At 25.2% G+C, this 27,189-nt stretch overlaps 2 protein-coding genes across 2 annotated transcripts; both read right to left on the bottom strand.

Annotated features, from left to right (window-relative positions):
* Nucleotides 1–323: 323 nt before the first annotated feature.
* Nucleotides 324–11,219, bottom strand: LOC114119532 (xanthine dehydrogenase). Its single transcript, XM_027981112.2, has 24 exons — nucleotides 11,012–11,219; nucleotides 10,176–10,233; nucleotides 9,126–9,222; nucleotides 8,754–8,992; nucleotides 8,476–8,687; nucleotides 8,269–8,410; nucleotides 8,025–8,192; nucleotides 7,875–7,951; nucleotides 7,685–7,778; nucleotides 7,489–7,601; nucleotides 7,106–7,398; nucleotides 6,829–7,031; nucleotides 6,395–6,618; nucleotides 6,177–6,296; nucleotides 5,626–5,850; nucleotides 4,858–4,991; nucleotides 4,625–4,799; nucleotides 3,990–4,327; nucleotides 2,605–2,917; nucleotides 1,855–1,982; nucleotides 1,097–1,211; nucleotides 774–1,028; nucleotides 527–694; nucleotides 324–447 (listed from the first exon to the last, which is right to left on the bottom strand). Exons 1-24 carry the CDS (start codon nucleotides 11,057–11,059, stop codon nucleotides 397–399), a joined length of 3,990 nt encoding a protein of 1,329 aa, XP_027836913.2. The 5' UTR covers nucleotides 11,060–11,219; the 3' UTR covers nucleotides 324–396.
* A 616-nt stretch (nucleotides 11,220–11,835) lies between these two features.
* On the bottom strand, nucleotides 11,836–17,194 carry LOC114119539 (delta-like protein 1). The gene is made up of 9 exons (XM_027981123.2): nucleotides 17,033–17,194; nucleotides 14,692–14,869; nucleotides 14,489–14,608; nucleotides 14,328–14,388; nucleotides 13,601–13,731; nucleotides 13,479–13,539; nucleotides 13,266–13,396; nucleotides 13,042–13,181; nucleotides 11,836–12,161 (listed from the first exon to the last, which is right to left on the bottom strand). Exons 1-9 carry the CDS (start codon nucleotides 17,132–17,134, stop codon nucleotides 11,970–11,972), a joined length of 1,116 nt encoding a protein of 371 aa, XP_027836924.1. The 5' UTR covers nucleotides 17,135–17,194; the 3' UTR covers nucleotides 11,836–11,969.
* Nucleotides 17,195–27,189: the final 9,995 nt, after the last annotated feature.

The raw sequence follows: 27,189 nt of genomic DNA, 5'->3' as shown, positions 1-27,189 counted from the left end.
ACGTCTAAAATAAAATATACTATATCTATTAAATATTATAGGTAAGTATTCTCAAGTATTTATTTTAATAATTATATTTATTATACATAATTATACTCAGGTTATGTTTAAAGTTCTTTAAATTGAGCCAGTTAAAAAATGAATTATGATAACTTAAACGTTAAAATATTTATTTTTATAATATTGAAATTATAATAATATAATATATAATTATAATAACTATTTTAACTAACTTATTATTAATAAGGTTTTATTGCTTGATTAATTTAATATATCAATATCTTAAAAAATGTAATTGTATTAAAATTATTATAGAAGCCTTATTTTATTTTTTTAATAATAATTCAACTATCAACTTTGTAAAAAGTATTTAAATTTGATTTATTTTTTTTTTTTTTAAACAATAATATTCCAAGAATCAGCTACGTCCGTTTCGTATTTTTCAAGCTGCAGAAAATAAAACATGTTTAAAAAATATTCTACTTCTACATTAATAATTTAGACGTTTTAATAAGGATAAATATACCTTTTCGGTAATATTGTCTTTGCAGGACATACGAATTTTTTCCACAGTTGCTGGAGCATCCAATCTAAAGTACCCTATGATACCAGCATCTTCTCTAGCCGAATATATGGCATTTTTAATTGCAAAAAATATGGAAGACGATAAAAATAATGGTGGTTCTCCAATAGCCTAAATAATACATATTATAGTATTATATTAAACAATTTGAAGGTATCCTGTGACGGAAGGTTAAAAAATTATATTTTACTTTTGATGAGTAAACAGCTCTTGGATTTTCTGAACCTTTTAGCAATGAAACTGTAAATTGTTTTGGTATATCCGAAAAACCGGGTATTTTATATGTACCAGGTCCTCTCGTATATAACATTCCTTTTGGACTATAAACAAGTTCTTCTAATGTAAATAACCCATAACCTTGCATAAAAGCTCCTTCGATTTGCCCCACGTCAATTGCTGGATTCAGGCTCTGTCCGACGTCCATTACTATATCTGTGCTTAAAACCTGATCGAGAGAAAGAAAAAAACGATAATAATAACCTGTTTAATGTAGAAAATATGAACCCTGTGTACTTCATGGTCACCGGTTAAACAGTCCACTTCTACCACCGAAACAGCTGCTCCACTAGTATAATAAAAATAATAATTGTTCGTGCCTTGGTCTGTTGTTGTTCCTATAGTGTGATTTCTACGAAGAACATAAGTAATTAATTTTCATGGTTACCAAACCCCACTTTTATTAGTATTATTCCTTTAAATTAATCATTAAAATCAATAAGTTATGTAAAAAAAAAAAATTAATACACGATTGATGAGTATTAAAAATCAAAGGATTTTTTTTTTTTGTTTTATCTATAAGTAGTAAGCTATTGTATTGTATACATTATACACTTGTCACTTACACGTCAATATGCATTGTACATAGATATTTTCGATATTTTTCATTTTATATAATACGACATTTTTTAGGTATTAAAAGCTTATACTGATTTTCATTAACTTCTGAGTATGACCTTCATTTAAACTCGATATGTATGTAAGAAGTGTATAATAATTCGTTAAACTTATATATAACACTATATATTTTTGTATTTTTAATTCTAAGGATTAATTAACATGATATAATACTAATACTTAGTACAACATATGCATATAATGATGATAAAACTAGGGAAATAACTTAATCTGTTTTATGTTGAATGAATATATTTTGTCTACTGATTCATAATTTTATTAATGAATATATTAAATTTAATGTTTTTAAGAACAACTGATGTTCGTTACTATGTTTGTTACTCAAAAATAAACAATGAAGACATCATTACACTTACGCGTAAAATCCTGAAGCACACAGGTTTACTTTTTCAAAATACGCAGTTTTCACCCATTCAGCCCACGAACCACCGGGATTCTTCTTCTTGATCGGTTCCAATCTAGCTTTAATGATCTCGCAAGCATTCTGTAGCATGATCGGTACAGCAATAATAGAACAATAAATTTATACAATAAATTTATAATGTAATATGTAAACCATAATAAAATAGATATAATATTCATCATTACAGTTTTTTGATTAAATATTGATATTTTGTCACTTCCCCTAGACGTCGTAATTATCCAATTCTAATTATTTAAGATTTTTATTATTTAACTATCATTATATAATATATTTGTATATGATATATATATATATATATATACTCGAGTGTGGAGAAAATTCGCATACTGCATCAAATGTGATGTTATCTACCTATCGATTTAATCGTCATGTAAACGAAAAACAAGCTGTGCAAATTCTTGAATTAACGGCATAGCTAGGGAATAAGACTGAGATCATAACGGAGCTATAGCCCTCCTCTCTATAATTATAATGTTAGATTGGATTAAAATTTAAAACTGCATTCAATATTCGGTGATGAATGTATTGCATTTAACATGTGTAACATTTTACCCACGGTACCTGCAGCATATACCAAACTTATAAGGGATCCTATAGTTTTTAAGCCTTTTCTAAATAACAAATTAACCCCTAAAGAAAAGTTCCGGCTTTGCTACTGACTTGCAAGTACGTAAATACTTACGAGAACGGCCATTCCGTTAAGGTCAGAGCTGATACTGGCAGCGGTCGGAGATGCGTTGGCTACCTTGTCCGTGCTGGTCTCTTTGATGTGTATCGACTCGGCGGGTATTCCCAAGGCCCTACTGGCCACTTGAATCATTTTTGTGTGCAGTCCTTGGCCCATTTCGACCCCACCGTGTGCCAGCAGTACGGATCCGTCAATGTAGACGAGCAATAGTGCCCCGGCTTGGTTCAAAAACTTCGAACCACCCGAGAACCCGATACCGTACATTGTGGGTACGCTTGCTATGCCACGTTTCTTCCAACGGTTCATTCTAAAGCCATAATATATTGTTTATGACTTTGGATTGCGAATGTTATGATTAGTGAATGAATTGTAAAAAAAAATAAATGAAATAGAAGAACTCTGAAGATGACAATTTATAAAAAGCAAGCTCAAAACTATAATTAAAGCAACTACCAGCAATGATACAGATAACTTCAATTTGTTCAATTCTAGTCATGTCATTATCAAAAGTAATATCATTAGGTACTAAATTTAAATATATTTTTTAATTATTTAATTTTGATTAATATTATAAAAGCTAATATTAAATATATAAATATATATTATATATATATTACAAATAACACATACTGCTAGTCCGTTCTAATATAACAATTATAGTTATAGTATTGTTAAAATTAAAAAAATCCTCTTAAACTCCAACTCTAACTGGAAAATTGAGTACTATTAATAACGTAAATAAAATTCAATCAACTGAATCGGTGGTGCATAAGTTTGAAATTTAAGTATCGGAAATCCTGTATACATTATTGTATCATAGATAACTGTAAATTAAATGTTTTTAATTATAGCTAAATGCTTTGATTATTCCCATTTTAAAGTATGATATACAAGATGTTAATTATTTAATTATTTAAGAAAAATATTTTAAAAAATGTTAATAGATTTTGAAATAATGAGTATTGTTTGATAACAAAATTACTGTATAATATCTATTATGGCGAAATTATAGGTTTCGTTCGAATTTTATGACAGTGGTGGAGGTTTATTGGTAGGTATATAATTTTTATTTTTATTTCTTAGTCTTAACTATACATAATTCATGCATGGTTTTTATTCGAATTTTTTGTATATAAATATATATGTAGTATGTACATTGTACATTATTTCAATTAATTAGAAAGTCAGTAAAGTTCGTGATGCAGCACAAATATTTAAATACAGTTTGTTAATATAATATACTCGTATATGACTAATGGCCTCCCTTTTACCAAGATTAACAATTTTTTTTACTGACTTTCCAATTAATGAAAACACTATATTATAATATACATATTATACAGTTATAATAAGCGTAACACATATAGCTAAAAATATACCTATTGAACTTTTCGATTTCGTTAGACTTCATGGCGTAATTTGATCTTTCCAATACTTCGTCCCAACAATTTTTAGCGGTAAAATTAGATATCAGTTGATTATAATGAGTTATCTGTCCATTTACGAAGAAATTCTTTGCTCTCACTGAATTTGAATCGATGTTCAGTTCTCTAGATATGTGATCGATAATCGATTCTGCGAAAAACATTCCTTGGGGTGCACCAAATCCTCTAAAAGCCGTATTTGATGATAAATTTGTAGCACAAATATATCCCGATATTCTAATATGAGGGATATGGTACGTATTCGTTAAATGAGAAACGCATCTTTCCATTGTCTGTCAAGCAGAAACAATAATTAATATTTATATTACAATATTATGACTAATTAATAATTATAATAATAATATGTTTATATGCTATCAACAATGTCAGATTTAGAACAGGTGCCGCCCTAGGCCCTTTTATTTATGCCACCCCTACCCCAAGAAAAAAAAATGTAGTAAATATTTATAAGATTTTTTTTTTCCATTTCTTACAAAATTTGTCGCCCTAGGCTCGGGCCTCACGGGCCTATGCGTAAATATGGCCCTGGCTATCAATACAGATTGCTTAAAAAATGTATAGGTACTCACTCCTGCAGACAGATCTCTAGAACTTCCACCGTTATTATATATAGAAACGTCCAAAACATAGATTTGTCCATGTTCGTTAAATCCTACACGGTAGTAGCATAAAAATGGATTTCTACCACCAGTGATCAACATGTCTTCATGTCGATCCAGCATACATCTAACTGATTTTCCAGTTCTGAAAAAAATATATAGGATATTTTCTAATATTAAATTGTCTATCTCTACAGCCTTACTTTACAGCAGCTATTGCACATGGAACCGCTACAGTAAATGCTTTAGTTTCTTTACCACCAAAGCCACCGCCAAGACGTTTTGTTTTGCAAACTACACGGTTTTCCGGTATATCTAAGCAATGTGATATACATTCCTATTCAAACATGACACACAAAATATTTATAAAAATAATTTAAATAAATCTAAATTTTGATTTAAATTATGCATACAATTTTTGGGAATGATAAATTCTTACAAATGTAGGTTATCTCCTGCATAGGCATAGTATAAACTCCAACAAAATAATATAATAATAAATAAATAATTATTAAAAAAAAAACAAATTCTAAATGTTTACTTAACTCAAAAAATATTTGACTAAACAATGTATTTATCGACTAGGTGTCTAGGTAGTTCGGTAACAATATTAGATAAACGACAATTCGTTGGTTAATTTATTTAATTTATTTAGATTGTTGTAAGCTTTTAATTTTAGAATATATAGTTATTAGGCAATCAAATTAAATTGTTTTTCATTAAAAATATTTAATTACAAAATGCATATTTCTTTCTTCATTATATTTCTATAACATAATAATTATGCTTATGGTTATTATTTCTATAAACATTTAATTATTATTAATAGAAAAGCAACGTAAATTTTAAATTTTAAAATTTGAACATATAATGTTCAAAATTATACTAAAATTTTTGTTTAAAATTAACCGCATTTATGAAAAACATACCTAGATAACATTATGATATATGATATTCGTATAATTTTTTACCTGTAATTCATTTGGTGATTGTGTTGAACTAATAATTTCTATCTCATTGTGTTCATTCATTGGTATTGCTATACAACAATGAGTTTCTAAATAAAAATGATCTTGCCCACCAATTCTTAAAGTACCGTTTAGACTATGCTTTGATTCATTGAATCCTTTTTCTATGCATCCTTTTTCCAAATAAGCGCACTGGCCATCATAATACGATTCATTTTTAATAGCTTCCTGTAAAAATTCATTATTACCAAAAATAAAAATATCGTCTGGAATTTAAATTCAATCATTCTACTAACTTGACTGTAAATCATTATTTATTATATTCTTTCAAATAAATAGTCTATAAAAAAATTGTATCTATGCCGTTTTATTTTTAAAATGACTTCTGGTTAAGATTATAATTTGTATTTACTTATTTACTCATAGTATTGCTTTTCATAAATATGATACAAGTTAACAACCATAATTATGTATATTATATTATTATATATATTACATTTATTACAATTTTTGATTGATCAAATTAATCGTAAGAACAAACTTATTGTTCATACCTCAATGGTAATTATTGGTTTTAATTCTTCATACTGAACACGAATTAATTTAACTGCATCTTGTGCGATGATGGAATCTACAGCGACTAATCCACAGATAATTTGTCCAAAGTTTACCACCTGAAAAATAGATTTAATTTTTATGTTTCAATCTTGAATTGTAATAGGTACTTTAATTCGCGAACAACTGTATAATAATATATTATAATTTATAATACCTTTTCCCTAGCAAATATATAGTCATCTTTAATCGGCATTATGCCGACCATATTGCGACTTCCTGGTAAATCTTTTTCATCGACTATGGTCACCACGCCAGGTTGTGATAAAGCCTCTGTATAGTCAACTCTTATAATTTTAGCATGGGCATGTATAGATGTTTTAAAAGCTAAATAGAGTTCACCGGAACGACGAGGTATATCGTCACAATACACGGCTTCACCTTTAATAATGCATTTAAAATAGCTTATGTAAACTACTTTTGAAAATTTATTTTTATTTTTTTATCATTTAATTGCAGGTTTCAATATTATATTTTATTGTGTTGTATATAAATTGTAAATACAATTTTCTTGGTTAAAAAGAGGTTACTAATACTTAATGTTAATAATGTGTTTTATATTTATTAATTTATTTATAAATAACGTGTTACCAGTAGTTTGTTGTATAGCTGATTTATGAACTAATGGTTTACCAACAGCGTCATTTGGACTTGAAGAATTTGAGGTTATATTATAGTATTGAGCGTATTTAGGAATATGTGTAATAGCTTTGTTGCCATTAGTTAAATGATGTACATCTATCATTGTTGAACTTAATTGATTATATACGTAAAGGTAAAATTTAAAAAATAGACTGAAAAATAAAACATCTCGCTTAAACGTACTCTATAGTAAAAAAAATATTATAATAATTTAATCATTAATTACCTTAGAACAAGGCTTTTACGATAAGTCACCATTCCTCCGGGGGCGTTTGATGCCAGAGGTAAGTCTTTAAGTAACTCTAAATATACACCATCTAACAAAGACTCTGACCATTCGCTGTTGATTATAAATGATTTAGTTTTTTGAGCAATAACTGCAGTAGCTGACATTCCACCAAAAACTAACTCTGCGTCTTTTACTATATTATTTGATATCTCTATATAAAATGCAGCATTTATCAGAGCTATATCATCTTCTTTTCTTCTTGATTGTTTAATCGATTTAAAAAATGTGTTCTAAAACAAATTTGTTAATTTTTAATCACTATGTACATTTTAGTATTGTCCAACACTTTATCTAATTAATTAATTACATCAAATGCTTACTTTCTGTGTAAATGGAATAAACAAATCAATTACGACCTCATCTGGATGCAAAGCATTTTGTCGATAACCCGTAAAAAACGTATTGTCCATCTTTAAAAATCTTATTCCATTTTCTAGCAATAAAATAAAAATATTGTAAAATCAATACATTTATTTATAAAATTCCTGCATGTATAGTTATAAAATTGACTATTACGTTTACTCTGTACTTTTAACTGACAACGAGCAGCTAAAAATATTGGATTTAAATCCGATATAGGACTTCCCGTTATAATATTTCCGGCTATACACTAGAAAAAAAATAAAGTACAAAATTATAATTTAATATCCACATACTATTATACTTAATTACAAATAATAATTTTAATACGGATGGGTGAACTTACAGCAACATTACGAATCTGTTTACTTGCAAACCAGGGTATCATCTCTAACATAGATTTTATTATTTTAATTTTATGATCTAACAAATTATAATTATCCGATTAAAGTCTTTTATACTAATAATGGTTCATTAAATTATTTAAATATCTTACCTGGCATAGTATCAATTAGTTTCTTTAATTCATTTTCTAATTTGTCAATAGTTACCGTAGCTCCAACAATTAATCCTTTTACACACTTTTTAATGACGTTTAACTCTGACACCTTATTCGGCTGTATCATTACAGGATATTGACAATTTTTAAATTTTATTTCAACTCCTATATTTTTTTAAAAAAAATATTTAAATGTTATGTAATTGTGCAGTTATATATATTTCATATTTATGTACTTTACCGAGTTCGGTATTCCCGACAACTATCCGAGCATTGGGATATTTATATTTAAGATCCAATAGTTCCAAAAGCGATGTTGGTCTATACCACGTAGTCTTTTTACCTCTAAATATCAAATATTCTGTGTCGAACTCATTTTTAAGCTATGCAAATATATTAAAATTTTACTTATAAAATAAATAATTAAATATATATTATTGATTCTCACTATAAGTTCAGGTGGAAAAATTGGTTCTTGAGAAGGATCATAAGGTACGAATTCAGATGAATTGGACATGTTTTCATCATCATTTTCAATTGACTTAGTCTTCATGCAACATTTATTTCCCATTGGGCATCCATTAGAGATTTTATCATGAGTAGTTAATGTCATCAACCCCTCTAAAATAGGTCTATAACCTGTACACCTACACAAATTGCCTGAAATATAATAATTAAAAAATAGTCTAAACGCTTTAATTTAAAAAAAATATTTATTAATTCTACCTTGTAAAGCAATTTGTAGGTCATTTTCATCAGGTGTCTTTTCTAATGATCTAAGCATGGCATATACAGACATCACAATACCAGGTGTACAAAAACCGCATTGTGATCCATGACTTTTCGCTATTCGTTCTTGAATAGGGTGCAATCTTGTTTTTGTGTTACCAATGCCTTCAACAGTTATTATAGCACATCCATGTAAGCTGACTACAGGACACAAACAGGCATTGACAGACATATGCCTAAAGATTAGTTAATTAAAGAGCTTTTATCTTTATGAATGATATGAGTACGATAAGTGATACATTATACGTATTTATTGTTGATGTATAATGTATTAAATGTTCGTTCATATTCTATTAAATAAAAGGATACAATGGAGACTTCTTGATGTAATCATATTTTGATACCATTACAGTACAAGCTCCGCATCCTCCTTCAGCACATCCCAATTTAGTTCCACATAAACTCACTGCAGTGTTAAATTTAAGGAATTTTTAGCTATCATAACTTATTGCTGTTTATGATGGTGATAATATGTTTCTTTTAAATTCTCAGCGGAGCGATGAATGTATACTAATATTACAATGATGTGTGAGTGTGTGTGTGTGTGTATGTTTTTTTTTGTGAATGAGTACATATAAATTGTTGATAAAATGCTTTGATTTTCAAAAAAGTGAGCGATTTTAAATATCAAATTAGATTTATTTTGTACATTGAAAAACAAAAAAAAATTAAGGAAAATCGTTAATTTTTACGCAGATCCAATTTTTAACAAAATCGCGATTATTTTATTTTATAACTCAAAAAATATTAACCGTAGATACTTGAAATTTCACAAAATGTCTATGATATCATTTTTTATTAAATAAAAATATTTTGACTATTATTGAGATATTTATAGGCGTGAGAATTTTTCAATTTTTTAATTTTTAATTTTTTTTTATAAATATAAATTTTGATTAAAAATTATTTGATGAGCTGAAATACTTAGAAATTAATACAAATAAACTACTTATCAGTTTTTATTTTTTGAACTAAAAAATATTAAAAATCTATAGTCACAATATATTTTTATAACTGTTTTAAGTTATAATTTTAACAAAATTTATAAAAATCGCAAAAATCAGTATTAAGGTATAATTTTTTAGCTATAAACTCAAACTTAAAGTACATAAATATAAATACTATTTTACAACCTATATTATGAAAAAAGTTCATAATACATATTTGTGGCTTTCGATACTCATCCCTAATTAATTATTTCCCTCAAATAATTTTTGATATTGTATTGTATTTCAAAAAAATAAAAAATAAGTGTTTTGGTTTTTTTCAATAAATTTCGATGAAATACAGCGGAGAAGTACCTACTTACTATCGTTAAAAAATAAATAAATAAATAAAACAATGATTTAAAAAGGATACATTTATTTCTTAAGTAATAAAGTAGAGTCCATTGTGGATCAGCTTTATCTTCGATAACCTGTTTAAAAATATTTAATTACTTTTTGTTTTATAAAATATAGTTTAGCTAAAATATGTATATTTAAAAAGAGGAATGACTTATATGAATGACTAATATGTAAAAATTATCAACCATATAAAAAAAAAAAATTAGTATTTTATATTCATTTGTACTAAAAAAAATAAAATATATGATTCCCAAAAATATTTGAGTAATGAGCATTATAATATATAACAGTTAAAGGTATAAATCTAATACATAACTACCATTAAAGAAAGCGCAATATACTACATTGGTTACTAGCTGTAATGTTGCCTGTATTAAATAATAGTAGACAATTCCATAAATTTCTTTTCAATAAAACAATATCCGTAGTATTGCAACATCGTAAAATGTAATTATATTATATTTAAAATAAGAATATTTTAAGTATATTTGAGTGCAAAAAAATATAAGTATTTTATACATTTTAAACAAATGATACATTTTGGATAATGCTGTCAGATAAACTCAAATAGTATAAATACAAGTAAAAAATTACTTAAATATCAAAAACTACAATTTTTATTTATTCATAGGTACATAGCTAGTGATAGGGTGTTAACTCGAAATATGATAAAATATAATAATATGATAATTGATTAATGATAATATTATTCGAGATTTTGTTATTATATTAGCAGTAAATTTATTCTTTTGTACATGGCAATTCCAATTCATATTTATTATTTGATTTTATTATTTCTATATTAGCTAACATTTTTTCTACGACTAAAAAATAATTGTTGTTATTTACCTTTTTACCATTGACAAAAAATATTAAAGTAGATGTAATATTTTCCATTGTGCTGTTATTTTTAAAAAAATTCCAAACTAATATAAAATTTCTTGAATTGGATAAACTTAATTCAAATAACTGTTGTAATATTTAAAAATAGTGTTAATTTATAATAATTGACTTGTAGGATAATTTCACGAACACACACCATTTTACTGAGAGCTGTAAATTATAATGGTTTTTAAAAATATAAAACTTACCTAAACTAATAAGGCTTCAGAAACCATAATTTTTTTTTGGGTATTTTTTTAAACTAAAAGACATATTATTTTACAATATCGATTTCAAACCTGTATTATGTGAATATTGTATGTCGATAAAATATATTCTGTGTGCGTACAACATATTTTTAAAACTATCAAATTAACAATTATTAAAAACTTGTTTTCGTACCTCGTGCGCATCAAAAATAGTGAAAGGGTTTATTATTATATTAATAGTAAGGCCAGCAGTATATGTAAACGATGCATTGAAATAAAAAATTAATTGTTCTCAAACGGTTTAGAAAATCTGGGATACTGCTGAGGTACCTATAGGTATTTATTTTTATACACTTACTAAGATTTATTTTATTATATAATATAATACTAATACTAATATATGTATACTTCAATAATAATAAAAATACAATTTTTATTTACTCGTGAAATTAAAATGTGATATAATTTTAAAAAACATTACACACGTCATATTACTGTATACGTGTTTCCATCTAAGACAGTGATTTTAACACTAATCGTGTAGGACCACTAGGAAATGTTCTTCAAAATTATTTAGACAGGTTATAATATAAAATATAATATATTTTATTAACTAATTATATCAGTACAAAATCAATGTAATAAATAAATAAATAAATAAATAAAATTAATAAATTATTATTTGACATATTGCTTTAATAAATGTCTTGACAATATTAAATTGTTTCATTTAAGGATTCATTTTCATTTACCAACGAAACTATGGAAGAATTAGGTTTTGTAGTTTCTTCTTCGTATTCATCGTCACCCTCTAATAATACATCTTCGGAAACCGTCGAAGGTGTAGTTGTTGTTGATTTAAGAAGCATTAAGCTAGGTTTAGGAGGAACTAATCCAACAATCTCAACCTATAAAAGAATATATTATAAAGTATAACATCAGTAAAATCATTTAAAACCTAATACATTTTTTTTCTAATATAAGTAGGTACCTAAAATTGAATTTAACTTTTCAAACTTTTTAAGAGAAATCGTTTTGTAATTCCCCTTTGAAAAATAACACGAACTTATAATTTAATAAATAATAATCGTAAAAGGGTGGTTTTTTACAAGAATAGTTTTATTCTGTAGAATGTCAATATTATTAACATCTTATCCAACATTTAAGTTTGGAATCGACGTACACAAAGGGGTGTTTTGGATGTTCAAACACCCCCCGAAATATTTGATTTTTGAAATAAAAATTTAATTCTAACAAATTAAAATAATTAAAATAATTAATATAATTTGAATAAAAATAAATATACTTAAACAGGATTTATAAATAAAATAAAATTATAGGTATCTATTGTATATTGACGTGATGGGTACGAAAAAAATTGAAAAATAAGCTCTACTTTTCAATAACTGATTTTCAAAACACCCCCAAAATTTTTTTCTACGTACGTCCCTATTAAAATAGAATGAATTGAAGAAATGTGTAGACCTTCTTTGCCGATAACGAATAATAAATTGTATTACATTAATTGATATACTATTCTTATTACTGTACCCACTTATTAAAATACATTAAATTATAAAATAATACCTATATAGAATAATAACATATTTACATTTATATTATGTTAAAACTTTACTTAGCTTACATTTTGTGTTTTTTTTATATTTTGTTTTCCCCCTCCATGTTTACATACATCTATTAATATATGATCATTTGGTTTTATTTTATATTTTATACCAGTTATATCTATAGATATGTAATAAGTTGATTGCTTGCTATAAAAATTACCTTTTTTTTATCTACTTCACAATTTCGTCCAATGTATCCATCAGCGCAAAGACATCTATAATTTCCATCTTCTTCTGGAAGACTTACGCATGTGGCTCCATTTTGGCATGTGACATTGTTAGTTTCACAGTATTTCAGCTCTAAAAAATATATGAAATAATAACTCTTAATCCTGAAAATAAAGTTAATTTAGTTGTCATTTATGTTTAAACACAAGTATCCACCTTGATCGCAGAGCATTCCACCCCAGCCGGGCTTACAATTACATTCCCATGGACGGTTACATGTGCCATGAACACAACCTGGGTATGCGAAACATTGAGTACAGTTTTTACCCCACCAACCTACTTTGCACCTATAATTATCAATAAATGTATATTTTATATTTTAGTGTACACACCAGTACTGGTAATTAATATTAGTCATTAAATACATACCTGCATTCATTTGGTTTACGACAATATCCTCGATCTCGATGACAACCTTCAGAGCATACGGCTGTAAAAAGATATATTCAATTTATAAAAAATTGTTTTTATATTATACACATTTTACTTACGTATCTGACACAAAATTCCTTGCCATCCCTTTTCACATTTACATTCTAATGGTTTTGAGCATGTTCCATGCATACATCCTGGTAGTGGTTGACATTCTTTACAGAGATCACCAGTCCAACCTAATCGACATCTGCATCATTTCAACAGACACGATAATGTAAAAATATATATATTAGTGTATCTTTTGTTTGTATTTAAATAAATTAACAACTAACCTTTTTAGTAGAATTTTAGAACATTCTATACATAACAGTTTGAATAATTTTAAGTTTCAAGTTGCATATAATTTTTAATATATAACTTCACATCATAATTTAAAGTAGTTATGGTTAGGCATAATAAATTATAACTTGAAAATATTTATAAATATGCAACTTGAATAATTTTTAGAAATTAACATCAAAATTTAATATTGATAAAAATAATAATAACATAAAAAGCACCCACATGTGCATTTTATTTTATTTTCAAATTTTTTTAATAAATATATTTTATCTATAGAAAATTATTTTTCGTTTGAAATTTTTTAAAGATTTTTTTCGATTTTTATAAAAAAAATGTTTAAAATTCAAATATATACTATATTATATATATATATATTAAATAATGTAATTTAGACAAATTAGTCATATATATATTCCTCTAATTTGATAATTAATAAATGGTTTAGCTATAATACTAAGTACATGTGAAAATAATTATTATACAGTCAATTATTAAGGTTACCTGCATTCTCCTGGCCAGTCGCAATACCCTTTACTCGGATGACAATCTTCGTGGCATACCGCTATTAGTACGTTACGCATAAATAAAACATGTAAATTATTTAGATAATTATAATGCACCATCCACATTCTTCCTAACTTTCAATAAAAAATCATCATTACGTTCTGAACAGAATATGCCGTCCCAGCCTTCTAAGCACTTGCATTCGAAACTGTTGTTGCAGTAACCATGTTGGCAGCCAGGCAGTGCTATACACTTGTTGCACATTTCACCGTAAAAACCTAAAACAATAATAATATCAATGCGATTAGTCTTTATACCTTATCCCAATGTAACACCAAGACTTCTGTTATCTATTACTCACCTAACTTGCAACGGCATTCAGATGGTCGTTTACAGTAACCTTGAATTGGGTCACAGCCTTTTTTGCAAATTGGCACATCACAAAGGTCACCTATCCACCCGGGTAGACATTTCATATCGCCATTGTCGTCGCAAGTGTAATGACTCGATTCATTTTGCGTCGCTGGTGCCTCGCAAGCCTATGTCGAGAAAGTTAAGTATACGCCATTTATAACAATACAACTCCGATAAATGCGAAACTCATTATTCTGAACGGACGTAGAGTTATAGTTTTAGTCATCAATGTTATTAGAGATTAAAAAATGCTAAATATTAATATAATTGTTAAAAACTAATTAAATACACATATTTTATTCATTACTATTATAAAATGTATCGTTAACAAATACAGACTATATCAATAATATATATTTTTTTGAAAACAGTCATCTCATCCTATACTGTAATTATTTTATATCGTTTGCAATAATAAATGACATAAATTAGGTAACAATAAGAAAATACAATATCAATTAATTGTCGCATCATACCTACTCAATTAAGCGTATTAGCAGATAATATTTAACCATACGTAAATAATATTTCAAATCTATAACTGAATTGTATAACTCTCTTCTGAATACAACGGCGAGCTCACTAGTCACTCTAAATGATTGTTGTAGCTATAAGGTAGTATGATAGTATATATAGGTGATAAAAACAGTGTCTGACAATAAAGCTATATTTAGTACCTACAATAAAAGATAAATTTAAAAATATTTTCAATTTCTTAATCAGTTAAATATTTAAAAAGATAAATAGGATAATTTTGTAAGAAATTTTAATTAAAATTCTTTAATTTATAAATATTTATTTATTAAGGCCAAATTGTTTTATTAAGAGTTCTAAAACATTTTAAATTGATGGTAAATAAATGATATACAGTAGAATTCCTCTAGTCCGTCACTTTTGGGACTGGGTGTGTGGTCGAAACGCGAAAAAGGTCGGATTCAGAATACATACAGATAGGTACATTTGAAGAAACAATGTTATCAAATTTATTTATTAAATTAATATTTTAAATATTATTTTAAGTTACATACATATATTAAATTATTAATTAATAATTATATAATATTATAACACAAAACATTTGAATGAAAGTAATACATATTATATACATAAATGTTGAATCCAAATGCACATAGGTATTTTCAAAGTATTCATATCGATAATACTATAGTTGGATTAATCGGAGTGGCTGACTAGCCGTGGGCGGACGAGAGGCCGAGAGGGGTTCTACTGTATATGCAAAGTAGATATAACTGTAATATAAACACTCGTAGGTGCCCTGCAATTAGAAGTATATACATTTGTAATAAATAAGTGTACTGTTAAAATATTATTAATTTTCCACTCACTGCTGGTTTCAATTCTCAATTAATATATACCTATATATATTTTTAAAAAGAGTTGTCTATCAAGTTTCTATCAAACACAATATACCTAAACTATTTAGTAGTAAATTCTTATAAGTAATTGAGATAAAAATATTCGTAGAATTTTATTTGTTTTTTTTTTTAATTTTATATAAAATATAAATGTCGACTTCCCGCTATACAAGTAATATATTATATATTTTTTTTAATCTATTAATTTAAAAATCAAAATTCTACCTTTAATATTTTCCGTCTCACCTTTAAGAAATGTAATTTATTATATTTTATAATTATTTAAAAAAATTAAAAAAGTATAATCCATATAAATGATTAACAGAGACTATATCTTATAAACATTATTTCGTAATGGTTATAATAGTTTATAAAAATGTTTTATTATTACTTCTGCAAATTTTTAATAAATATGTATAGCTAGTATGTAGGCTATCAATTTACCGTTGTACAAAAACCTGAGCGTTTTATAACATACCTATATGTACGAGTATAACTTGTATGATACACAAATCGACACTTCGGCTAACACATCCTTGTTTATATAGTGGGTCACTAGGCTAACAGATCTGATCACGGACTTAACTATATAAGTATACAGTCAACGTGACCGATGATAATCATAATTAGAAAGTCAGTGTGAACCCTTATTGTTTCAATTGTTTTTCGTTAAAATTAATTTTACAAAAATATAGAAATTATCATCTCACCAATACTAATATAATTAAACAAACAAGCAAACGAACTCTTTGAAAAAAAAAACAATAACATTATTCTCTAGTCCACGATTTACATTTTTAATTTGTAGTAAAAAACACTAAACAATACAGAAATTATGATTTAATATGTTATTAAAATTATAAAATAGTTAGCATTTTATAATACTTCTTAAATAATAACGATATTTTTTACCTGTTTTTTCCATTTTGGGATATTTTTGGATGCGGCTAAAATCCTTGGAACTCCAAAAGTACACAAAGTAAAAAGGACGACTAGGGTATGTCTATCGGTCATGTTGACCAAACGACGTCGTATCAATGCTTTCACCAGGACTACACTGACTCATCCAAACATCCGAAGTAACCACTTCCCATTTCTTTTTGTAATTAGCATAAAAACGTGAGCGTTAGCTTCTTAGGTGCCCTCTGATATTGCCACAATAGCGGGGGACAAAAAAATACTTCAATAATTATAATAAAAAACATTTATTATTACCAAAACATTAATAAATTAAAACCTGTAAATATCTTATGTAGAGCGTGTTATGTATTTTTTGTACTACAGAGTGATATACATTTTAAGAAGATTTCTTATATTATAACAAAATATAACATATTTTATGTTATAATTATTCACACATATATAAATTATATTAATTATTAAAACTATTTTTTTTAATAAAAAAAATAATATGTTCTAATTCTTAAATACGTATAAATAGAATAAGTGTATATAGGTAAATAAAAAAATATTTTTTTTCTATTAACATTTAAAATAGATATTGTCATAAACTGATAAATATATATATATTAAATATGTTTATTGTATTATAAACGTATCACTTTAAAATTATTAATTTATAATGTATACGGTTAAAGAATTAATATATTGCGTTGGTTACAGAAATTCAATTAATAAGAAAAAAAATAAAGAAAAATTAAATATCAAATGTATGTGATATTAATGAACAGTTTCCTACTTAAATATTCAATTCTTTAAAAAAATTATAATTTTTTTTTTCAAATTTACTTATTATATTTTTAGATTGTAAGTATAAAAAATTTAAAAAAGTATATTTATATATTATTTTATTCCTTTAAAATTATTAGTATTCCAAAGTTGAGTATATTTAAATAAGATTGTAATTTATTGTATAAACATAAAGTAAATTATTAATATTTCTATAATATATTTATTAATAGACTAAAATATATAGTTTTATTCACCGGGCAATGGCACGGAGTTTTTCAGGCTTACAATAAAATCATATGGCTACATCTGGTGTGCAGAGTAGGCGGTTGTATCACCTAAACAAAAATAATTTTTTTTACGTACAATGACGATTTTACATTCTGTACAATGTAAGTTGTTATATATTATATATATTATACAGGTAACCTGATAATATTTAGTTTTTTAATAATTTTATTTTGTGGCTAATGCTTCTAAATTAAATACAAAGCATAGTATATTTTATTATATTATATTATAATTATTATTTTATTTTCATTATGGAGAGAGAAGAGTTAAGATTTCTAGAAATGTTTGCACCCCTGAATATAAAGGATGGTCACCTATGAATAAAATATACAACTACTTTATTTTTTGAATTTTATAGAAACAACAATAGTATGTATTGGCCATTGACTGCAATGCATTATAACGATGTCCCATAGAATCGAAAGTTGTAATTAACAAGCATTGGACAACTACAGAAATAATTTTAGATATTCCACACAACCACACCTAGTAAACAAGAGAAACCTAGAAACACTAAGCATTTATATATTTTATATATATTTAAAAATAAATAATTTTAAAATTGTAATTATTGAATTCAAAAAATATATTAGTTTAACAAAATACTTTTATTAGATAATATTTAAAATACAATAGCATCCTAATAAAAACAAAATAACTATTTTCACAGTCATCTAAAAACTAGCCGTAATATTTCTAACGGCTATGGATGAATTATATTACTTATAATAAATAACAAATTTTAATGTTATTTTTTATGATGCGGTATCACAAGTACAGGAACAAGAGCCACGATATATAGCTATTAATTTCACCTTAGTCCTCAGTAGAATAATTTATTGTACAATTATAGTAACTAAAAAATAAACAATATTAATGCATACAAAATATGTACAAACTTTATATGCAATAGGTACATCATGTTTTAAATATATATTATATTATTATATAAAATTCAATTTCAATTGAACTTAATGCACAAGGAATTAAAATATATTTAAACTATTTTATAGAAGGGGAGATGATAATCAAATAACACTTGAATTTTGAACAAAAACTGCATAATCAATTATCGAAATGTTTTGAAAATAAATATTCAAAGTTACATAACATGAATGAGGATTGAAATTGGATAATTTATTGTGATTATTGATTAACAAATAGTTATAAAAAAAATATATTTATGTAAATACTAAAATTGATCGTTTAAATTTATACCATTTTTTTCAATGTGAAGTTTAAACAATAACTATTTGTTATGACGAGTATGTTTATGATTAAATTAAAAAATAATTAATGAACAATGTTTAGTAATTTTTTTTATTAATCGAAAAATGTGTTTTAAAATTGTATTATGGATATCCGATTTTATATAACCTTACTTCTACCTAACCTATGTACCATGTTTGTAATTATTAATTAATATTTCCATTGTAATATTATTATTCTTAATTACTTAACGCTTTAATATTTTAAAACCTTATTACCGAATCCTTTAAAATAATTATGGTACCTAACAGGTTTTGAAACGCATGAATACAAGTCCATCATATTGTTGGGGAAGTCCAGAGAAAATTCTAAACCCTCCGCGATTCATCGTGTACGCAAGTAATTATGGTAGACTTGCCAAAAACACCACCACCATTAATAGGTATATGATTATATGAGATTCGCTACGTACCTAACCACGACATTTTAAATTGGTCAATCTTAAGAATTAGTGGTGTGTATTACGTGCATGGAAAATGGAAATGTAATTACACGTAAATCTCAATGTGGCATAAACTTTGGTCCGCCAAAACGCGTAGGTAGTCCGTTTTTTGAGAATTACGCGATGGACACTGATTCTGATTACTGATGTAATTTCTTTTATGCAATTACTTATGATCTCTACACAATATACAAAACAATATAATATAAATATAAAAGAAATTATAAGATACTTTTTGATTTAAAAAAAATGTTAGTGTAACATTATATGACACATATTTGCAGTTAATTAAGAACATTCGTTATATACTAATGTTTATTATATACCAAAATTGTTCTTCTATAAATTTCAGTCAAAATATAACATTGTTTTTTAAAAAAATGTTATGTTATATATATATTTCATTTTTTAATATTTTTATGTTTACATTTTTTTAAGTTTTTTAGTTTCTTGAATCACCGTATACATTTTTAATTTCATTATTTGAATCAAAATATTTTTAGTAATAATTCGGAATATTCGATACCTATTATATACTAATTAATTAGACCTAACTCTGAATGATTGTTGTAGACTATATTTTGAGAATTGGGATTTTACAAAAGAAATAGTAATCTTAGAGTAAACAATATTTATAGTAAAAGTTCGAAGTCAGTATAAAAAAATATTTTGAAGGATATATAATATAAATTTATAATTAATACTTGTTCTCATATGTCGACAACTTATTTACTTATTTGAATAACAAATATAAATGTATTTAAAATGCATTAATACTATATTGATGATATAAAAATTACAGATTTTCATTGACGTTAGAACAAATTCAATTTAATGTATAAGATGGTCCTCATTATTAAAATTTAGATTACAATAAAACTAATAATTGGAAATATCTATCGAAAGGATTTAGGAAGTATTATTTTTAGAATGAAAATATTAAAGTATAAAATATTTTTTATATCAACAATACATTTCATATTATTTTAGATTAAAACATAATATTTTAAATAAGTATGATTGGACATTGGTTTATCTCTATAATAAATTTAAAAAAATATATAATAAATTGTAAGTAAAAATAACTAATATTGGCAACACTAGACAAGCCGGCCGGCCGGTGAACAATGCCCCACCCCTGAGGCCATTGACTTAAATTTCTATGTGACCGAAACAATATAGTGTAGTATAAAGTTTACTCCTTTAATTTGTGCACTTATAATATACTCTGGTCGGAAATGTATACACAATATACACATAATTGTACATTACACGTTTTTTCTATATACGTTTCATATATAAGGCGTTTGTGCTATATTTACACAATAACAAATAATAACTTAAGCACACGCAATACCTACCTACGTAAAACGAATCACAATTACTACAAAGTCGGGATTCAGGAATACTGATAGAGTAGTATAGTAAAATAGTATAGTATTAAAGTAAAATATTTGTATGGTATGTGAAATTAACACAATACGACGTATAATACAATATTTACTAAAGAGTTAATACAACAGCATTTGATGTAGTATAAGTTGTCTAGTTAAAATTTACTGGGGCGTAAAATAAGTTAATTAGCATCTGTTTTTTACCCACTTAGATACATATATTTGTCTTTCTATAACATATTAATATAAATCGCTTAACAAATAAAAGAATTACTTATTTATAATTTATCATGTTTTGCGAAGATTGCCATTTTATAATCCAGAACTCTAGTAAGTATAATTTGGCAACATTGATTGAACACATTTATTGAACCAAAATTATCTCTATGTAGTCTATGTATCATTGAATAATTATAGTTTATGAAAATCGTAATAAAAATTAATACGCACGTTAAATAAAAAACTATCAGTTAATTTTATTGACCTTTTACTTTCAAGAATTATGTTGTTATAAGTAATAACTAATAACTAGGGCTAGGATTTATATGCAATAAAAAGTTGTAAAATATGCATTTTATTTACCAAAATATGCAAAAATATGCAAAAACAAATTTTTATTATTTCTAGAGTATTATTATTTATCATAATTCAAAATTGTATTATTATTACATTAAAATATTGAATATTAGTTTATATTATATCATTATTACATGCTACTATAATGTGTTGTTTCAATAATTTTCAAATACAAACATCCAGCGATTTGAACGTAAAATAGATTTATACTGACTAAAACTCCTTTCCACATCACACGATGTTATTGGTGCATATTTTAAATAATGCGATTTATCCTGGAGTTAATCAATATCGATTTCTTAGATAGATAATATTTATACTTTATATTTACAATAATTCGACGGATAAACCAAAAATTATCGATTTTATGAAAAAAACACCATTTTTTTGTATAGTAATAACTATACAATTTAGATACATAATATACACTACTTATAAACCTATACTAAAACTTGTACTACGATTATTGTAATCAGAAAAATAATGTCATTATTGAATATGATCTTAAATCCTTAAAAAAAGAATTGGAATAACCATATTTTATAAGGAATCGAGTCTTCAGTAAGTATAAATAGCATAATCATAGATAATACCAGATCATATAAAATACCATATTTTATGATTCAATAAAGGGTTGATTTGTTATCATACGTAGAAAATTTCTACTTTAAATGACTTGATTATTTTGTCTACACGAATGTTAAATAGATAAATACGTACTTACGTCTTACGCGTATATACAATTTAAACGTATATTGTCATAGCTAAAAAAGTTGGGAGACACATAAATCATAATTATGAAGGTAAATAGGTGGTAATCATAAATATTTAAACGACGACCATGACATTTAATAAATTTTATTATTTAAAATTATTTGGATATATTTTATTCACTGACATTGAAATAAATAGTTAAAATTTCTATACTCTATGGAGTAAAAATAGATGTATAATATCATATTATAATCATTGTTTTTAAAATACATTTGAAAAATCTATTTTTACTTGGTATAATAAAATGTAATTAGTTAATTAGTAGATATTTTAGATTCTGAACGAAGTGATGAATGTATTGATTTTACAATGATGTGTGTTTTTTTTTTTTTTTTTTTTTTGTGTCTGTGTACAGCATAACTAGTCGAAATAATGCACCAATTTCAAACTATGGGGGTGGTTTCCGATGTAAAAGTGAATATCCTTGGTGCATTATAGAGGTAAAAAGTTAACATTTTCCAACAGTTTTCAAAAAAATCGAGAAAAACAAAAAAAAATGACGGAAAAACGGCAATTTTTACGCAAAACCAGTTTTCGACCAAATCGATTTTTTTTTATGGTTGTAATTCAAAAACTAATCACTGAAAATACTTGAAATTTTCACCAAATGTTAATGTCAGTGGTATCTGTATATAGTTAAATTTTCAAAAAATATTGACTTTTTTTGAGTTATTTATAGACCACTGAAATTTTCGATTTTTTGAGAAATTTTTTTTAAAGTGTCGATAAAAAATTTTTGGATGACCAAAAAGTTTTGAAAATTTAATACAAGGTTCCTTATGAGTTGTTTTTATTGTAGCTAAAAAAAATAAAAATCGTTAGTCACAATTTTTTTTTATAAGAGTTTATAGTTCAAATTTTTACGAAATCTGTCGAAAACGCGAAAATTTGCAAGTAATTTTGAAGTTGAAAAATCATAAAATTTTTTTCTTTTATAACTAAGTTTTGAAAATTTGGTACAAGGTTCTCCATACATTTTTCTTCAAATATCTGTAAAAAAAACTTTACCGGATTCAGACAAAAAATTTTTATGAGTGTTTGAAATTAAATTTTTACAAAACCGCGTTAAATAACGGTTTAGCCTCAAACGATTTTTTATATTTGTTATATTCAAAAAGTATAAGTCGTAGATACTTGAAAATTTTACCAGTTATTTAGATTGGCATTTTATTTACTTGATTTAATTTTCAAAATATTTTGAGTTTTTTTGAGCTATTTATAGACAACTGAAATTATCAATTTTTCTGAAAAATTTTTTTTGAAGGGTCGATAAAATTTTTTTGGCCCTATCAAAATACTTGAAAATTTTATACAAAGTTCCTCATATGTTATTCTTATAGTGATTAAAAAATTATAAGAATACATAGGCACAATTTTTTTTATTAGCATTTGAAGTTCAAATTTTAACAAAAATTCGTCAAAATTATGAATATTTGCGAAATATTTGAAGTTGAAAAATCATAAAATTTTTGTGTTTATAACTAAGGATTAAAAATACAACACTAAGTTTTCCATAAGTTTACCTTCAAGTATCTATAGAGAAAACTCGAAGCATCATTATAGGAAAAATTTTAAGTGCGTTTGAATTTTAAATTTTAACGAAATAGCGTAACGATAACGATTTATCCTCAAACGATTTTAAATATTTATTATTATTCAAAAAGTATAAGTCGTAGATACTTGAAAATTTTACCAGTTATTAAGATTCGCGTTTTCTTTACGTGATTTAATTTTCAAAATTATATGTATTATATACAGCGGAATTCGAATATCTATAAAAAATTAAATAAATGCTACCTATTTATTAAGTATATGATCGAAATTTTTAATCGCCGTAAGAAAAACTTATGAATTTATGATGAACTTTTAGTATTATATTTTGAAGTCTTTTGGTCTTTTTGCTATAAAACACTTTAAAATTAACACAAATTGTAAAATATCAAACATCTATAAATATCGCAAAAATAGAAAAAATACTTCCTTAGGTATTAATATCCTTATATTAGCCTAGATAATTAATCGTTTTTGAATAGGTAACAATAATAAAATAAAATTGATTTTGTTGAAAATCGGTGTTGCGTAATGACTAATGAGTAAATATTCCAGTTTTTTCCCTAGTTTTCCCCAATTATTTTGAAAAATAAATGAATTGTCTACGTATTTAATATATAAACTAAATCTAAATTTTCTAATAGAAATCATCCTCAATATTGAAAATTGAAACATTTTTATTTTTTCTAAAAATTATGTCAGACAAAAATAAAACACATTTTTAAATCTTGGTGTCTAAAAATGTATAGGCTTAGTTATACCTCTAAAGAACACACAAATATACTTAATATATCAAAAAATAACCAAACTGCATTATATTTTTTTTCTAAATTATCAGTAAATTTTTATTTTTATTTCCCTCATTTTGTTTTATTATTTTACTTCCATATCTAAATCATTCGATCTTTTTATAAAAAAAATATGTATAATATAAGCCAATAAAATATGTGTATATATATTTACAGTAAACACCTAGATTGTTATTGATGCCAAGAATCGTGAAGCTTTATATCATGTAGAAAGTACACAATGTTAGAATTTTATTTTTAAATCACATTTTTTTTTTAGAATATTTATAGAAAAATCACTATAAAAATACATATAATGTGTATTATAAGTATTCTATATTAAACAACATTTTTAAAATATACAAAGTTGATTGTTAAATTTCAAATAACTTTAGCTAAGTCTGTTATTTTATTTGACTCTGCTTTAGGGACAATTAAATTATCCGAAATAAACATGCAAATGCTAGAAAATTCTTGATCATATTCACATCATTTTAAATAGGTAACCAATATTTACATTTATCGTTTTACTCAGAAACAGAAACGTAAAGTTTACTTTTATGTTTTGAGTAAATTGAGAAATGATGTATTAATTTATAATCATACATAATGTATTTATTTGTCTATTACATAACATTTATAAAAATTTATAACCATAAACATACAAAATTGCTTTTTTGTCCTTATATTGAAGTCAAGTTACATATTATATTTTATAATACATCATACATATTATATATATACTAAAAATGTCTAAAATCATAAAAAGTATTTTATAGATAGTTTAATAGCTTAACAGCAAACTATTTTATAATAATTGTTTTTTTATTTTCATAATAGCTTTGAGTATAGCTATTAAGACTTGGCATTTTGGTTCAAGGCTACTTGTGTATTCATTTTAATATTTTTACTATATTATTATAGATTGAATGTTTTTATTAAAGACTCCATAATCTTTATTCATTTTTCGTTTTCAAGAGTAACTATAATATTTTTCAACAGTCTTATAAACACTATTATGAACTCCACTCCGAATTATTTTTTAGATTTTTAAAATAAAATTTCGAATTGTGAATATTTCCCCCTCCTTTTGTGCTATAATTGATAATACATCAATAACTGAGGTGCAGTGATGGCATGAAAGGGTCCGACTCGCCCGTCTCACCTTAAATTCTTAAATATTTAGGACTAAAAATAATTCGCCAGCCTTGCCATATAAATATTTAATGCATACACTTGTAAAAGTATTTTTAAATTATTTAAATTATTTATAAAATGTAATAATATAATAGAAAAATAGAGTTTTTGATAAGTAAGTAAGTAACCTTTTGAATTGTGCATGGATATTTAATACAAAGTATTTATTCTTCAATATTTAATAGAATTTTGGGATTTTTACTTATCACTTGATCACACTCAGGACCAGCCTTAAGATAATAGCAAGGCCTAGAGCAAAAATAATTACGAAACTTTTATTAAAAATTTATAATTACTATTTTTTTTTTTTTTATTATTTATATTAATTGAATCGACATTAACAAAGAATCTTTTAGGTGGAAGCAGAGAAAATAAATCATCGAAGCTGATATAAACGACAATTAGATATCATAATACCAAATCTAATAAAAAAAAAACAAAAAAAGCTCTATAAGATTTTTTGAAAATATTACTGTACTATCTACTTGGTTTTATGTTTATCTGATCCCATATTTTCTCCATTGATTATTATACTTGATCACGACTGCCAGACAATTATTTAGATATTTATTACTTATTAGTTATTAGGTGTAGGTATGTACTATACTTTTTGTATTTTTGTATTTTTAATGTTTGTCTTTTGGTGAAATGTTTCAATCGTAATTGTCAAAACATCACGTTTATGATATATCAACCTGTCAATTTATCAATTAGGTATAGTATATTACTATCTATACTGTCGTATTATATTTAAGATTAATCAGTTGTAATGTAATAAGAAAATATTATGTAAATCCTAGACGTATGTCTGTAATAATTGTAAATGGTTTTGCTAATTTAAATATACAAATAAATAAATATTTTTAGTATATTACTATTAAATTTCTAATGAATATTTTCGTTATTCTCTGTAAAACACACAATATTGTGCTACAATTAATACTTTACCTGTGGGAATTTAACATACGTAACATATATACATACGCTTATTACTCTCTTAAGTTTGATTAATATTCATTTTATATCATTATTTCATTACTAATAAAGCTATTTTTACTGTGTATACTTTTTTTACCAAAAATCTATACTTATACATTT

The sequence above is a fragment of the Aphis gossypii genome, chromosome 1 (assembly GCF_020184175.1).
Source record: "Aphis gossypii isolate Hap1 chromosome 1, ASM2018417v2, whole genome shotgun sequence".
Taxonomy (NCBI): domain Eukaryota; kingdom Metazoa; phylum Arthropoda; class Insecta; order Hemiptera; family Aphididae; genus Aphis; species Aphis gossypii.
The sequence above is the reverse complement of the archived record's forward strand: the minus strand, read 5'-3'. Positions and strand labels throughout refer to the sequence as shown.

Bases quoted from the DNA above. Each gene is read 5' to 3' on its own strand.
- LOC114119532 (XM_027981112.2), bottom strand. From the start codon at position 11,059: ATGGAAAATATTACATCTACTTTAATATTTTTTGTCAATGGTAAAAAG. The intron at 8,688-8,753 runs GTAGAATTAATA...ATTATATTTCAG, and splicing joins CCTACAAATTGCTTTACAAG to GCAATTTGTGTAGGTGTACA. The intron at 4,992-5,625 runs GTAAAAAATTAT...ATGTTTGAATAG, and splicing joins AATCACCAAATGAATTACAG to GAATGTATATCACATTGCTT.
- LOC114119539 (XM_027981123.2), bottom strand. From the start codon at position 17,134: ATGACCGATAGACATACCCTAGTCGTCCTTTTTACTTTGTGTACTTTT. The intron at 14,389-14,488 runs GTAATGATGATT...ACGTACTAATAG, and splicing joins CGGCATATTCTGTTCAGAAC to CGGTATGCCACGAAGATTGT. The intron at 12,162-13,041 runs GTAATTTTTATA...ATTCTTTTATAG, and splicing joins GTGAAGTAGATAAAAAAAAG to GTTGAGATTGTTGGATTAGT.